The 17624-nt window shown below is 36.5% G+C and overlaps 2 protein-coding genes across 2 annotated transcripts; both read right to left on the bottom strand.

The window, feature by feature from the left end:
• Positions 1–8907: 8907 nt before the first annotated feature.
• On the bottom strand, positions 8908–9499 carry LOC149216513 (serine carboxypeptidase-like). Its single transcript, XM_089391218.1, has 2 exons — positions 9247–9499; positions 8908–9082 (listed from the first exon to the last, which is right to left on the bottom strand). Exons 1-2 carry the CDS (start codon positions 9449–9451, stop codon positions 8931–8933), a joined length of 357 nt encoding a protein of 118 aa, XP_089247344.1. The 5' UTR covers positions 9452–9499; the 3' UTR covers positions 8908–8930.
• Positions 9500–10650: 1151 nt separating this feature from the next.
• LOC149216512 (cyclin-B1-1-like) lies at positions 10651–14621 on the bottom strand. Its single transcript, XM_089389981.1, has 9 exons — positions 14607–14621; positions 14474–14524; positions 12795–12868; positions 11989–12274; positions 11544–11660; positions 11361–11450; positions 11085–11246; positions 10826–10885; positions 10651–10731 (listed from the first exon to the last, which is right to left on the bottom strand). Exons 1-9 carry the CDS (start codon positions 14619–14621, stop codon positions 10651–10653), a joined length of 936 nt encoding a protein of 311 aa, XP_089246107.1.
• Positions 14622–17624: the final 3003 nt, after the last annotated feature.

Below are 17624 nucleotides of genomic sequence, written 5' to 3'. Positions count from 1 at the left end.
GACAAAGGGTGAAGACCATGAAGAGAAATGCCTTTCAGGGTTTGAGAAGAGATTTCTGAATGGAGCAAACGGCTGAGGCCTTCAGCCATTAGAAAAAAAAGAAAAGGGGAGAGGCGGTCCCCTTGACGGATTCCACGAGAGGGGCGGAAGGGCTTGGAGGGAGAACCATTGAGCAGGATTGAGAAGCTGGGTGAAGAGATGAGGTTCATGATCCATCTAGTCCATGTTGCATTAAAGCCGAATGCTAGTAACATCTGTTGTATATAAGACCAGCTGATTTTATCAAATGCTTTTGAAAGATCAAGCTTCAGAATCATACCTGGATTTTTAAGAAGCTTCAGTGAATGAATCGCTTCATTTGAGAGAATTATGTCGTCCTTTATTTGTCTCCCCTCTACATAACCCGTCTGCTCCGGTGAGATGAGGAGAGGGAGAAGGGGTTTGAGCCTGTTGGCCAAGACTTTGGAAATAAGTTTGTAGATGACGTTACATAGTGCAATAGGCCTGTATTTGTCGGGCATGTTTGACTCAGCCCCTTTGGGAATTAACGCTAAGAAGGTGGAGTTAAGCGAAGGGAGAATCCAATGCATTATCCGTGATTCCTCCACTAATTCCCAAACTTCTGTGCTAACCAGCTCCCAAAATTCATGAAAAAAATTTGTTGTGAACCCGTCAGGACCGGGTGCTTTACCATCTTTGATTTGAGCCATGGCCTCTTCCACTTCTTTCATTGAGATGGGTTGAAGCAGTTGTTTGTTGTGGTCTTCCGTAATTATTTTAGGGATGAGCTGTGTAATTTTTTTAATAGCCTGATCTCTGCTTTCTGGTTGTTCCTTAAGGATTTCCTGAAAGTGTTCTTGGAATTCCTTTTCCATTTCTTCATGCTTTTCTAATTTTCCCCCCTGCCTGTTGTTGATGAATGCTATATTATTATGCATCCTCCTTTGGATTGTGGATCTGTGGAAAAACTTCGTGTTTTTCTCCCCCTCCTTTAGCCAGCGAATGCGAGACTTCTGTCGCCACAGAGTTTCTTCTTGCTGTCTGCGTGTCTCAATTTCAGTCCAAAGGATCTGCTCCTGGTGCGCTCTGTCTTCTGTTCGCCCCTCCATGATAATCTTCTGTTGTAAAGTGCACATTTGTTGCTCCAATTTTTTTCGCTGCTCAAATATATTTCCGAATTGGGTATGATTCCAATTTTGAGAACCTGTTTGAGACTTTTCAATTTCTGTTGAAATTGGAACATTTTGGTTCCTTTAGAGGGTTTGAAGGTTTTCCAGGCCTCCTTAACCACTGTTTTGAAATTGGGGTTGGTGAACCAAAACACCTCAAATCGAAAGGGTCTGTTACTTTTTGTGCCTGGGCGTGCCCATTGCAGCATAATGGGCCAGTGATCAGATCCTCCTTGAGGCACAATAGAGGTGTGAAAATCCCCTCCAAGGTGTATGGCATTGTCCGAAATAAGAAAGCGATCCAGTCTTGAGGCGATGTGCTGAGATCCACTGCGTTTATTGGACCAAGTGTAGACTCCATTTGAGGTGTGAATGTCCATAAGATGGTTATTTTGAATATAATTACGAAAGCCAATACTGTCCCCTTCTAATTTCGCTCTGCCGCCGCTTTTTTCTTCCAGGGCTCTGATGATGTTGAAATCGCCCCCTCCAATCCAAAGCGGAAATTGTATGTTTGAAATCAGAATCGTGAGAGTATCCAGAAGCACCAGTTTCTGATTTATTTGTTGCAGAAAGTAGACATTTGAAAGATGACCGTGAATGTCTGTTCCTGTGAGATGAAAAGTAGCTTGGATAAAGAAATGAGAAGCGTGGAAGTCTTGAAGAGTGAGAAGTTGTGGGTTCCAAATGATCGCTAGTCCCCCCGAGGCGCCTGAGGCATCCACAGTGACTGAGCTGCAGCCTGCCCAGATCTTTCTCAAAATATTTTCTAAGATGGTACTGTTGCTTTTTGTTTCTTGAAGAAAAACTATGGTGGGCTTTTCTTGCTGTATCACATTTTTTAACATTCTATGTTTGGAAGCACTGTTCAATCCTCTTACATTCTAGGAAAGAAGCTTCATGAGGAACTGTGGGGTTGAGATTTGTAGAACTTTGTCAGCTTAGGAAATCTCCCAGATTCCATGAGCAATTCTCCTAGGATGATGGTCCTCTGCAGGTCCGTTTTGCGCCCTCTTTTTTTTGTTTCTTTTAGGATTTTCTTTCCATCCCATGGGCTTCCTGCTTATATTCCTAAGCATTTATTGTGCTGCGCTTTGCTGAGAACTCCTTCTAGCCTTTCGATTTCCCATGGAGGGATTGAGTTGTACTCTTTTTGTTTGCAGGCTGTCTCCAGCTTGAGTATGTCTAAACCTTCTAAGCTGATACTCTCTGGATCTTCATCCATTTTTGAGGGCATGTTTTGTTCTTCCCTGAGAGTATTGTCCTGAGTGTTGAGGATTAGAGCCGCTTCCAGATCCATTGAAGAAGATTGCGCTGCATTCTCTGGTTCTGATTTCTTGTGAGCAGGGGAGATGGGAAGGCTTGAAGGATCTGAGTCAGCTGATGGATGAGGAAGCTTGAGGATCCGGGAGGGAGAAGGAAGTTCAGGGTTATCCAAGGATGAAGCTGGAGGATTCTCAGAAGGATCATGAGGGGTGAGAATTGCAAATCTGTTCAGGGAGTCTAGCTTTTTGGAGCTATCAGGAGCTGGGGTAGATTTCTTTGCATGACGGCGGCGATTAGGGATTTTGATGAAGCCTTCTGAGTCTGTGCTAAGATCATTGACAGGGGGTTTGGGTTGAGGATTGAGGGGACAATCCCTGAAGAGATGGCCATGCTCATGGCACTTTCTGCAACGAAAAGGAATGTGCTCATAATCTAAAGTTTGAATCCACTCAAAGTCGTCGTGGAAAAGACTTACCGAGTCTGCTAGATCTTTGGTAAGGTGCATTTGGACACAGATCTGGGCGTAAGAAGTGTATCTGCGAGTTTTAGTTTCCTCAAAAGCTTTGATGAAGGTCCCCAGGCTGTTGCCTATGTCCCTTAGAGTTTCCTCCTTCCAATATTCTGCAGGGAGGGAATACATTCGTATCCAGACAGGAGCCCAGCTGAAGTCCTCCTTGTCTGGATCAAATCTTTCTTTCCATTCTCTTAAGTACAGTCCAGAAGAATTAAAGAAGTACGGACCTCCTTCAAATATTCGTGATTTGTCCTCCAGACAGTTAAAGATTGCCGTGAAGAAGCCTTTGGGGCCAAGCTGCAAAGTGACTTGTCCCTTAGGCTTCCATTTTGAAGCGATCCAGCCATGCAAGGCCTTTTCAGTAGGCCAGAATTCGAGGAACTTGCCGATGAGTGCATGGTCCCTCATAAATTGAATTTCGCCATTGATTCGTTGGCTGGGTAGATCGACTTTGATTCTTTCAGCCTTTTTTGGTATGCATGTGGCTGAAGTCGCCTTTGGTTGTGTCTTAGGAGCTTTCTTATTCCCGCCACTGTCTTTGCCAGTATCATCGCATGTAGCAGCAGTTTCTTCTTCATTGGTAGCCGGATCTGGTCCTTGATCTGTTTCTGGGAGGCTTGCTGGTTTGTGCAGAGGATCTTTATGTTTTTTCCTTGAGTTGTCAGAGGATGAGCCGATGTATGGAGGGGGGGAGGATCCCGCCCCTCCTGGGGGCGCAGTCATTGGAGAACCTTCAGTCAGGGCGCCTTAGATTGAAGGTTGAGAGTTACGTGAAGCAGGGGTTTCAGAATGGAGAGCCGAGGCAATTTCAGATCGCATTTGGAGAGCGCGCTTTCAGATTCTTGCCTAATCAAGCCCACTATTCATTGTTAAAAGATATGTTAAGTGAAACAACGATTAAAGTTTTACTTCTATTTTTTTTTGTAAAAAGAAATGCATAAATAATAATGGGTAGAATCTTGTGGTAAGTATGTTCAATTACATAGGAAGAATACTTTACTTGGTGGAAAGAGTTAAATTATTATAGGTAGTAACTACAGGTAAATATATTTATTCATATGTGTATAATTGTTTTTTTTAGAAATTCACGTGATATAAAAAATTGTCATATGGAAATTTAAATCTAATATGTACATATATAATTTTCTAAAAGAATTATTAAGTTTACAAAAGATTTTTCGGCGAAAATCACATGAAATATCATTTGCCGACGCGTTTCGAACCAACCAGTGTGGTTCATCGTCATGGTTCGAAACGCGTCGGCAAATGATATTTCATGTGATTTTCGCCGAAAAATCTTTTGTAAACTTGATATGGATCACAGAAGCCTCAACTCTACAAAAGAATTATTAAATCAAAATTTAAATATTTACACTTATTTAAAAAAAACTACAGCACTTTTGGTATTCTGATATTTTATTGAACTAACATTAAAATGCTAACCAACTTAAGATTAGAACACCCTTTTAGCCCTCAAAAAATACAATGAAAATATTTTAATTTTTTTTAATATTTTGACAATTTTCTTTTTTCCTTTTTATTGATTTTTAAATGTTTTAATTTTTAATTTTTATTTTCGATTAATTCTTTACTATTTAATTTTGTGTTTTTAAAAGATAAGACATGTTATCCGTTAATTTTAACATGTTTTAATTTTTATTTATTTTTTTAAATTTTGTGTTTTACTATACTTAATAATTTTGAGATTAAATTATACTATATGAAAATTCAAAATATTGATGAATTTAAAATTTAAATAATTTACAATTAGATAAAATATTTAAAATATTATTTTTTTTTGTTGGAAGGAAGTGGTGAAATTGTCACATCTTGATTTTTTTGGTTGTGGATAGAAGGTAAAGTTAAAGGCTTTTATTAATTAAAAAACCCAGATGTAAAGAATGAGTGCTTTTTTGGTCTCCTCCAAAACCTCTTCATCCTTTATAGCTTCTCTCTCAATTTTTACCTCTGCTTACGGATGTCTTATGTCATGCTGATGCGAGGATACAACGCCAATGAAAGCTTGCGCCACCTTTTTTGCAGTAGCCTGTCTTCTGAATATGCTTTGCGAACAACAGGATGTCCTCTACCACTCGCTCTGCAATTCAATTGAGATCATAAGAAAGAGAGCAATATAATGTCATTAGAAACAAGAGCCACACATTAAAATCTACAGAGAATTGAGCCAACAGTAATAACCATTGTCCAGTTCAGAACCCAACATACCACATCATTCTATCATCACCCATGTCATTGTTTTGAAAGCCATGTTGGTTAGTATATAAACCGAGAGTCGTCCCCAATGAAGGAGCTATAACAGAAAAAACCCGCTAGTTTTCATTAATTTCATACGCTACATACCCAGGATGGAATTTGACGGGCGAGGAGCTTTGAACATAGTTAAAAAGTTTGCAAAACCATCCTGATCCTTTCTTGAAACTATAGTTTCAAATGGGTTAGGAGGTGTATGAAAATAGATCAGGAGGTGTGAAAACCATCAAAATTTAACAAGTAATTCTAATCTGATCGACCCTCTCCTGTGCCCATTGCCGACACCCCATGTGGTTACAAGCTGTCAGGAATTATAATAGAATCGTAATCATATTTAAAATTTTCTATGTTATTTTTATCAAGTTGTAGCGAAGTCGAAAGCTCCATTTAAACCCTCCCCTGTGCCCATCGCCGACACCCCATGTGGGTACAAGCTGTCAGGGACTATAATAGAATCGTAATCATATTTAAATTTTTCTACTTTATTTTTATAAAGTTGTATCGAAGTAGAAAGCTCCATTTGAAACGCATTGTGTGACAAAACACAAGCCTTCCAGTTGAAAGATATGCTGAGAATCCAATTTTGAAACACGTTCTTTATATTATTATTTTACACAATCGTATTGAGTCACGCCCTATTCGTCCACAGAAAGGACAAATTGCTAAGCCAAAAACCGAAGACTATACGCCAATGTGTTGATAACTCCTTTTGACTAAAATGTCTGCCCAAGATCTCAGTGCCCTTTATCCATGCTTGTGTGTACTCCATTATTTTGCACAGCCTAATTTTTGCTCTCTATAAACTGCTGCTCCTCGATCAAAAAAACAACATGAATTACCCTAAGCCTTCTCAAAAGTTTGATTTATTCAGAATTTCCTTAGGCTGCTTCTTCTATGGCGTCTCTGAATATGGCGGCAGCCACCTCTGTTGCACTACTTCTTGCTGCAATGGCCGCACAAGACAGCCACGCCTTGCACTTCGTGGTCTACAACGCCGCCGAGGGTAGCGACGGCGGGACGAGATTCCATAACGAGATAGGGAGCGCCAAGGCCCGGCAGATAATGAGCAGCGCCACCCAATTCATCTGGCAGACCTTCGACCAGAAATCGTCCGCCGACAGGAAGAACGTGGAGGCGATCACTATGTTTGTGGACAGCACGAGCCCGATTGCTTATGAAAGCAACGTTGAAATCCATTCACTACTACATGTAGGGGGTTGGTTTTAAGACAATATTTGAGTCAATTTTCTTAAAACAAAGAGAAACTGAAATATTGTCTTAAATATTGTTTCTAACTGGGTGTCTCAAAATATAATGCCTCAAAAATTTGTCTCTATAAAAACAATATAGAACACATATTATTATTGTTTCTATAAAGACAATTTGATTTGTCTCTTTAGAGACAATTTCATTTGTGTCTCTTTAGAGACAATTACATTTTTGTCTTTTTAGAGAGAATTCCATAATTCAAACTATTGTCTCTCTAGAAACAATATAAAAAATTATTTTAAAAAAATAAATGTCCATAATTCAAACTATTGCCTCTCTAGAGACAATATAAAAAATTATTTAAAAAAAAATAAATATCCATAATTCAAACTATTGTCTCTCTAGAGACAATATAAAAAAATATTTTAAAAAAAATAAATGTCCATAATTCAAACTATTGTCTCTCTAGAGACAATATGAAAAATTATTTAAAAAAAATAAATGTCCATAATTCAAACTATTGAGTTAAAGATGTTTCGAATGCATGAAGATATGAAAGCAAATTCAAACCGAGAAAAAATTTAAACTGAATGACATGGGAGAAGATCAGTTATTTCCCATGGCACTTACTTTTGCTCTTGCTAGGGCGATTGTTAGGACACTATATAACGCATGGACAGTTGCCAACGTAAAGATGAAGTAGTGGAGCTGGTTCATGCCAATGAGGGAGACCAGAGGATACTTACCTTTGAATCAAGAGGGAATGAATAATTATCAAACTATCATAAATATCTTGAATCATATCAAATGGACTAACACGATCTAATTAACATCTAATAGCATTGGGAAATTCGAATACGCAACATAGAGTTTGGTGTCCACCTCATAACAATGATCGATAGTAGGAGCCATTCATTATTCCTTTTGACATGGAAGCATACTATAAGCCATTCCTTTCGGTATACAAATCTTAGAAATGGGCTTCTCTCCAATGGTCAGTAGAAACGAGATGAATCCCATAAGCATCAGTTCTGCAATCCAAAAAAGACCATTTAAAATGTATTATGTCAGTGGATGTCATGTGATGCAATCTCATTCTGAAATTCTGAGAGTTGCTAAAAGATAGACTTGCTACAACGATCTGAATACTTCATATGAACAGCTCTCAGCGTATTTCCTCTTGTATTTAGGTGAAAATCAACCATGAAATATGCACATTCCCTGGAATAATGCACATAAATGTTATTACTTCAATGTACAGAGTTAACAAAATGTGCGTACGCCTCCAGACGCTTAGTATGCGCATTAGTATTAGATAAAGATTCAATTCAGACAGGGTGTTAGTAGTTGAGTTCCAACATATAGTTGATCAAGACACAATGTTCCGGCCGTAGCTGATCAACAATGCCTGCCTGTAATTGATGAAGAAATCTAAAATGTCTAGGAGTAGGATTTCTTTAGAAGGGCAAAATCAGTAAAAGCATGATGCTTTAAAAATTTTAAGGCTTACTTCAGGTTTGCTTCAGAGTAACCTGTATGAAGGGTAAGTGTTTTGTTCCAACATGGATCCTTCCTCAAAGTGCATCGAGCAGTGTAGACAGTAGCAACAGCAAGCATTGATGGACTGTAGATAGTCCATGCGCTTTATGGACATATCTTACCATGCCAAGCACTTAATGTCCAAGAGGCTTATAAAGGGATAAGAGGCAAAAAGAGGAAATAGGCATATTAAACAATAAAATAATAGAATGAACGAGAAGTGAAACACAGCCAAACCACATAGCCTCCAATTCAAATATAAGTAGACAATACTGGCATACGTTGTATGATTGCAAACAACATAAATGTTTTCATGTCATTGTCAATAAAATTGAATATAGGCTAAGAGCATCATGCTTTGAATTCCCCGAGACTCTAACCAAATATTTTTGTTGAATTTACAATTTCTTTCATCCAATTTACAATTTCTTTCATCCATTAGGACATCAGAACATGCTGGAATAAGAACACAGGACATACTATTCATGTTCTTGAATATAACTTTAACACCATGTATAATCATAATTCCACAAGGCTTGGTAAGCAATAAGAAGCATTATTTCTATACAGTTAAAAAGTGGCCATCAAAAGATTTGACACAAGTTAGCAAGACTGATGGTCCCAATGCACAATTATTTTGCCAAATCAGAAAATACACATCTTTGGGGATGCACACTACTGCAAATCTAGAAATATTTACATTAATCTAGGTGAAGAGAGCAATTCTCCTAGTTAAGCAGATAACTAACTCTTGAAATTCTTCTCTGGCATCTCCGTCACTGTCTTTAAAATTTGAGAATTGTCGTCAGTAATACTTCCTTGTGTCCAGCGTTTTAACATCTCCAAGGCTGCTTTTGGCTTATCCATTAGGACCATATGACCTACATCATGAACCCGGTGCAGCAAAATAGAAGATTCCGTAAGGAAGAAATTATCTACTTGTACAACGAAATCAAAGATGATCATCGAGTGCCTTTTACCTTGAGAAAACTGAGTGGTCCATAACTGGTTATTAAACCTGCTTCCTTATCGTCTACAAGGAAGGATTTTGTAGGTGCCTTCTTGAAATTCTCACTTCCAGACCAATCCATGGAATTCACCCATCTTGAATTCCCTGAAAGACACATAATTTTAACAATTAACTTTTCAATTTTGAAGATTAGACTGACAAGCCTGAAAAACACAATTGCAAATAAGTTAATAACAGACTTAACACCTAAATCATAAATTCATTCTCCAAAACAAAAACAATATGTTATATGTATACAGTATCATTACCTAACCAATTGCAAATGAGATCATATTTTCCTGCATAAACTAGCAACTTAACACCATCCTCCACGAGTGTTGGAATGCCAACTTCCATATTCAGCATCCAGTCAGTAAGCATAGCTTCATAAACCAACGGGCTACAGGAGACAAATTTTCGGCTACCAACCCCCAGGGCATCCCTAACGGAACCCTGGTTTAAGTAATTCTCCATATTTGAAAAATCATAGCACAGGCCACCATTGCGTTCCTTCCGAACATCATAGTACTGCAAAATATAAAACAAAATAATGAAAACTAATATCATAAGATATATAAAACAACGATGACAAACTACATTTTAAGATACAAAATGCTGATAAAATAAACATAATGTCTGGCTATCCAGTATTTAGAATTTAAGTCTTACATTGATATTCCCAGCTAATGCCATAATGGAATTGAAAATTGAGGTGCACACCAAGTATGATGCAAAGCATGTGACAGTCCCTTCGGTACCTGGCAAGTTATCACACCAACTATAATCAGAACCTACATTAAGAACCTTCAATAAAGGATCCAGCATAACATCAGCCGTAACCAGTTACTTAAAACACTTCATAAATGGTAACTAAGGATCATAAAGCAAACAACATTTAGCCATCAAGCTTCTCGCAATTTAAAATATAGTAACAAGATTTCAATATGAACACATACAAATCTAGTTCAGTAAACAAAGTATACATCTCATAAATATGAAAATATGCATTTTGTTCCAAATTTTAATAGGATTTCAGCCCCATGAAAAAATATTCCTTGAAATTTGATGACTAGTTTATATTTATAGGTGTCTATTTCTGAGATTTTTGGGCTGTTTTTTTATGGATTAAAGGTCTACAAGTATCAAATACATGAGATATATTATCAAAAACGATAAAAAGTGGACCATACTACAAAATGTTTGTAAAAACACACAATAAACAAGAATGAACTAACTATAGGAGGTAAAATCATCACCTATGCACAATATTTTGAGATCTAGATAAGCCTTCACTACTGTTATGGAAAACGGTTGCACAAACAACTTAAAAAATACATTGAATATTTCAAAAACCACATCAACAAACAAGCCTTCCATAGTGGATAAGTGTTCAAAGCCCTTAACAAAAATTTTATGGATTGTACTTGCTCATTATGTACTGAAGCAAACACAGTTCAACCAAGAAGAATGCTAGATTTTCCATCTGAATAATAGATAGTATGACTTGTCAGTACAGCAGGGTATTATTAGGAATACAATAAAGAAAAGTAATTTAAAACATGAATGCTAGATTTTATGAGGCATTTTCGAAATTAGATTTGATCAATGCCACACAGGCTGCTTTCAACAATATAAAAAGTGGTGTCATTCAAAACTTTACCACATTGTTGGAATCAGTTGCCTTTAGAAACCTGAGGAGGAATACATATGGCCGAGTGCGAACTGTAAGCTTGAAGTTCAATTGCTTTAAACTCCTGCGAAGAGTTATTATCAATTGATCAGTCAATCTAAATGTTTGGAGACTATGTTGCAATCAATGACAAAGAATTATCAGTTAGAGCTAATTACCATGGCCACTATCTGTTCTAATGTGCATTCATTTGGGAAGATGCGGATGAAGTCATTGACCTGTAGCCAAGTATAAACTAGCTCTTATCAATATTGTGTTACCTATTATAATATAATTTTTGTGTTGATTCCAACATAAAGCGTAATCTTCTGTAGGAGTAGATATTGTTGGTGTATGTACTTTTATACAGCCAACAAAGTGTTCTTTTAATTAGATATATACACATTCTTTCTTATAGATGTCAACAAGTCATCCTACCTGTGGAGGACAGACTTCTTCATATTTGCTAGCTATAAACATTGCAGCGATAGCAAGTAATGGCAAATTCTTCCTTGCAATACTCTGAATAGAAAGGTATCTGTCAATGATGTTCACAGTGAGATACAACATCTCTGGCATTAATTCCAATTCCAAATGCACCTGAAAATTTTAAGATTTTGATGTCAGGCCTAAGAGATAGACCATATAAATCTCTTTTAGATCTAAGTTTGACAGCAAATGGAAGTTGGAACTAGCATAGGAACAAAGTTGTACCTCCACAAACCAATCAATCACGACTGCCCTCATCTTTGCGTTGATTTTAACCTGGTTTCTCATATAATCTGGAGGTACGCAACTCACGTCCTGGGCATACATGAACACCAAATTTTAGTTAAGGAAAATAAAACTTTACCTTCACCCTAACAAGAAACTGTAATCATTGACAGAGAAACATACCTCAATTGTCCTGTAGAATTTGTATATATCTTCAACGTATTCAACAACTGCCAATTGGTTTTCAATGTTTCCATCATCAATGCTAGGAAGCACCTGATGGGAATCCCTGAATGCATCCTGAAATACATTCATCAAGATTATTAATCATTTTCAGTCGACTTACATCATAAATAAACACAACACTAACTTGAGGCTATCAAGATAACTAATCATTTTCATCCAACTTACAACATGACTAAAGACAAAGCTATCTTAAGGTTATAAAACTTGCTAGTAATTTGGAGTGGACATGGATACTCTTTGGTTTGTGTATATTTGTTGAACAAGAACAAGAAAAGTATAGGAGAGTGACACAGACCTCACTTTGAGATGTTAGCATTGCAGTCTTTGGTTTGTGTATATTTGTTGAACAAGAACAAGAAAAGTATAAGAGAGTGACACAGACCTCACTTTGAGATGTTAGCATTGCAGTCAATGATGGTGCAGTGTGTTTCCTGGCTTTCAGTTGGATAGGTCTTTCTAATCCCCCTTCTTGTGCACTTGAGTCGATGTTATCACTAATACAAATGACAGCGTCATTGCTGGTGGTGCAACTGTCGTCATTGGGTAAGTTGGCAAGGCATAAAAAAGCAACATAGCCATGACATGGATCTGAATACTTCTCATGAACATATCTCAGCTCATTTCTTCCTGCACTTAAGTGGAATTCAACCATGAAGTTTGCACATTCCCTAGAACAAGTAAATCAAATATTATTCCTTAACAATGCACAGGGTTAACTAAATGTTCACACACCCCAGACAGTTTGATGTGCACATTTGTCAATCTTTCCCATATGTAGAATTATATACAATTTCAGACAGGTTGTCAGTAAATTAGTGCTGTAGCAGGTCCACTAGGTTTTGGATATATAATCTATAGATTGCGTAATTCATGGAAATTACTAAGATATTTAGGAGTAAGTATCCTTTGGAAGGTTAAACTCATTAAAAGCATGGTGCCTTGAGAACTAGAAGACTTACTTGAGATCTTCTTTTGAGTAGCCAGTGTGATAAAGCTGTGGTAGCTGAATAGATGTTGTGGATCTAGATTGGGGCACTCTACATATTTTAACCCCTTCTCTATTGACATTACAAGTTTATACTTGTGCGATTTTCCTCACCCGTCCAGTGTTATTGGCCACAATATTCTTGGCATGATTTATGTCTTCCTTTGAGTGCTACAGGTCCAGAATAGTGGAAATTGAGGCACCTCTTAACCAATATTACAGGCCTGTATCTTTTGAGACCTAATGATTCAACACCAGAAACTATTCCATAGTAAACCTGCTTTCACAATCCTCGATCCAGAACTGGTGTGATTTACACATGAATTGGAGTTTAGCTACAATGTGCTCAAAGCAGTTTCTTTTTGGCATCATATTTATCCAGATTCTAATCTATCGCCAGGAAATTTGTCCAAATTGTTGACTATCACCCAAAGAATCAGCGATGTGAATCAAAACAATCAGGAGATTGTCGTGGAGTTAGCTTCCTCAATAGTAATAGCACCATAATCTTTTCTTCATGAAAGGTGTGCGTAATCTTCCGCAAATAATAATGCAGCGACTATGAATGCAAGAATGCTCGCATTCAGGGTTCAGAATCTGAAGCTAGAAAAGGTTGCATATTAACATGAACAATAGCAGGTAAAGGATATGCCATTGCTTTTCTAGAGCCTGTATCAACAATACTAGACAAATTTCATTCTTTGAAAGCCATGGGCTGCAAATACTATTCCATTGTAAGGATATCAACACCCACAGCACATGTGTCGTTCATTGTTTGCTTTATCTCTTTATCATATTCTTCAAGACCCAACATTATGGAAGATTTGGTCACCATTTCTCCCTTGAATCCCTTCACATGCTTTAATATAATTAGGCTCTGGTCATACCCTCATCAACATATCTACATTGATGAATTTGAGCAACGATGGCCCTCCAACCTTACGGTTGTCAACATCTTGATGTCGGATTAGCTAAACACTTGCACACCTTTTAGGATCACGATGAATAATCTAGGCTATTTCTGGTTGGCCACATGGATTTACAACTTCCTGTCCTCCTTGAGTTGTAACAGCTATATGTTGAAACCACAAGCTGTTAGCGGAGGGGAGTACTGGCTGTAACTGGTTTTTATGAAGGGGCCTCTGCTGTTTACCATGTAGTGTTGTTTACTAAATACTAATCAATACAAATAGGTGTCCATGAGGTATGTATAATAATTTTCTTTTAAAGGATCCATCATAAGATGTAGTAGGGTTGAATTTATGGGTTTATATTTTAAGAAATACCCTAGTATTTAGAAACCTTAATCTTAAGTATTTGTTCCCTATGATTTGATTTCTAGGGCATGAGATAAACTCTAGAATGACATAAAGGGAAAAGAGTATGATCTAAGGTTTGAATTTAAGAAACCCTAAAAAGGCCTCTTGATTACATAAAAACCCTAGAAAAGTAACTTGACATCATGTTTTGGAATAATATATTGTCTGGGTTACTTGTTAAAATAGTATTGTATTTCGAAGAAGAAAAAAACGGATGGGGTGATCCATTTGATGGCATGATGTAGCTCTTCGTAACACCTCATAAATCATGGAGTCGTTGTGCAAAAACTTTATTAAATATATGCCCTAGATTTCTCAACAAATAACATAATCAAACTCACACAAATAAATGGTTGAATCTTACATTTTGCATAACATTAGATGTATATGGGAGCATTAATGATCCCTGCATGCCAACATTGGTTGTATTGAGGGGCATAAATGAATCCTGCATGCCAACAAAATGCACGCTTAGTAAAAACACAAATATTAATAAATATATATAGTGAAATAAGTTAACTAAATGCACAAAAATATTGATCAGGTTTTACCACTATCATTACCTTAGATGTATTATAAGGTGTTATAGGAGTTGGAATGACTTTAGCGATTGCCTGCATTCCACAAACATAAATTAGATAATACAATAAGGAATATAAGATAATTGAACATATAAAAGACAATATTCAAGCTTACCTCATGCATCATCATAGCAGCGTCCTACCCTCGTGCATTTGTTAACATTTCCATAAAAGTAGTGAATATCATTGAATCCCCCATAGTAGCATCAGTAACACCCATGGGTACATTCTTAAGAAAACACATAATAACATAAAAATAAGAAAACCTTGATAAAAAAACCGATAAGAAAATAGAATCGGTAACACCAAATATATATGTCTTTCAAATAAAACCTTAAACATTCAAATTACTTGATGTTCATTACAATTAAAAACTCAATACTTAACTTGTAAAGAAAAATTATATTGCAGTGAATCCTTATAACCATCTTAAAGTAAACATAGTGATCGAAAAATGACATCCTCACAAGTAAACATTAAACATTCAAATTACATAATGTTCATTACAATTAAAAACTCATATGTCTAACTTGTAAAGAAAAATTATATTCTAGTGAATCCTTAAAACTATCTTAAAGTATACATAGTGATCATAAAATGTCATTCTCAGATGAAATCTCCTCATCTGATGGCATATATACCTCATCATTAATAGACCCTAAATCCACAAATAAATTAATACCATCATTTTCATAGTCTTCATCACCTTCAACTATAGGTAAATTAAAATCAATGAATTCAATCATCTTCATGGATTTTTTGCCCATTTGGTTGCTCATGTCCTTCAAAAACTTCAATAAACTTGTCTTGGTCTTCATCTTGGTGATATGCATCATTGAAAATAAATTCTTCGTCATCTCCATCTTGGCCATCTATGTCTTTAGGGGGAACTTCTGCATCTTCAAGTAAATCATGGTCCTCTACATCTTGAACAAATGTTACTCTTCATCCTCTTGGATCATAATCAATCACAAATGACCAACCAGGTTGTTCTAAATTTGGAATGAGAAAATTTTGGTCACATTGACTTGGAAACACATAAGGTTCAGAAGTGGCTTCAAACCTAGATGTATTGATCATGTGGAATCCATTATCATGGAGCAAGATAGTTTTTTCTTCTCCCACTTCAATAAGCTTGTACCATTCAACACGAAAAATAACTTTCTTGAAAGACATAAAATCAAGCTCAATAATGTCCTCCAACACTCCATAGTAGGGAAGTATTCTTGTGATTGGTTGTCTATCATTTTCACGTGAATGACATTCCACCTCAAATGATGCTGAAACTCCACAATCATAAGTTTTTCTCTTTTCATCAAATTTTCTGATGCGAAAATGATGACCAAAATTCCGCATTCCTTTGTAATATCTTACCTAAATTCATATAAATATCAACTAATTAGATTCAAGGATATGAAATCTAACAAAAAATTTATTAAATATATGCAATATATTTATATATATTACCTCCCCATTTATGGATCCTTTAATGAAATTCAATTGTTGTTGTGTTACTCTATTATTCCCTTTTGTTGCCTCATGTTCAATATTGGCCTTTAGCCAATTCCACGAGCATCTCTCTGGCCACTTTCTTTTATGGCTTGCAGGCAATGCTCGAGTAGTGTTTTGACCATGTCTATTATATATATTGGCCCATGCATTTTCATCTTCTAATTTCTTTTTTTCAGCGTACTTCTCCATCGATTCCAACATAAAGTCAGAATTGTATGCAACATACAAATGTAATGCCTCCCACTCCTTCACATTTACAATGAAAAAAAAATTCGTTCAATGAATTAATAATTATTTAAAGCCATGTAATATAAAACTTAAGATACAAATAACTCCTAACATTTTTTTATACCTTTTATCCTATTTGAAGTCCCTTCTCCCTCTAATTTTTCTCCTTCAAATGATTGAGATTGGTTATAATTCCATAATCGCGGAGCTTCAAGATGCAATTGAGGTAAGTACTCACTCAAATGAACCATGGCCTGGAAAACCATGTACCCCTCAACTATGGACCCTTCTGGTCGAGCCTTTTGCCTCACAAATTGTTTCAAGACCTTCATATATCTCTCCACGAGCCACATTGTTCGAATATGAATAGGACCACATTGTTCAATCTCTTCTACTAGGTGTACAAGGTAGTGCTCTTGAGAACTAAAGAAGCTTGGAGGGAAGCACATTTGAATATCACACATCAAAAGTGAAACATTCCTCTTCCAATACTTCAAGTCATCCTAATGTATCTCTTTAGATGAGACCCACCTACAAGTATTACAATAAAGACTTGTTATTTCTTGTAGAAACTCATATAAAGGCATAATCAATGTTTCACTTCAAATGATAAGAGTAATGGAAGAGTATGCATGATGGATTGGAAAATACCTCAGATATTTACATGATTTGTAAATAGTCAAAGTGACAGTGTGGTCAAAAGTACTTGGTATTTCTACAGGCAACACATACTGCATGACCATTAACAAATAACCATGTTCAAATATGCATGAACTAATTTCATCACTATACTAGCATGTCTATTAACAAATAACCATGTTCAAATATGCATGAATTGATATTATCACTAGGATATACAATTTTATAATTAAGTTTCCAACAAATATAACATGTGACAACGTTACCTTTATCCAATTGTGCCAATCATGTGCTTTTAGGCCTGAGAACTCTGATCCATCTCTTATGAATAAGTTTTTTAATGTCACACCAAAGCCAGAAGGAAATCTTATGCTTTTCATAGTAGAAATGATGTTTTCTTTCTCATTTGATGTAAATGTCCATGGAGCATGAACATATGAGTTGTCTTCGTGCAACCACATGTTCGGCATGATATTGGCAACTTGAAGGTCCTTTCTTAACTTTATTTGTGCTTCAATGTTATTTCCATTTAGATGTTTCCACAAGCACTCTGCCACATTTTTCCCGATGTGCATAGTATCAAGTAGGTGGGCTATTGGCAAGCTCTCATAATATTCTAATTTGTAGAAAATAGAGAGTCTTTTCATTCCTAGGGGAAAGCCTGTCCCTTCTTTTTTGTCATACATCGCTTTCCACCTAGTAGGGTTCATCTTTATTGGCTTCCTCATTTCCACTTCCTTTCCATTGAAAATAT

This window comes from Pinus tabuliformis, chromosome 1_1 (genome assembly GCF_031772625.1).
Source record: "Pinus tabuliformis cultivar Carrire ecotype Pingquan chromosome 1_1, CPIR1, whole genome shotgun sequence".
NCBI classification, from domain to species: domain Eukaryota; kingdom Viridiplantae; phylum Streptophyta; class Pinopsida; order Pinales; family Pinaceae; genus Pinus; species Pinus tabuliformis.
This window is presented reverse-complemented; position numbering and strand designations above follow the sequence as displayed.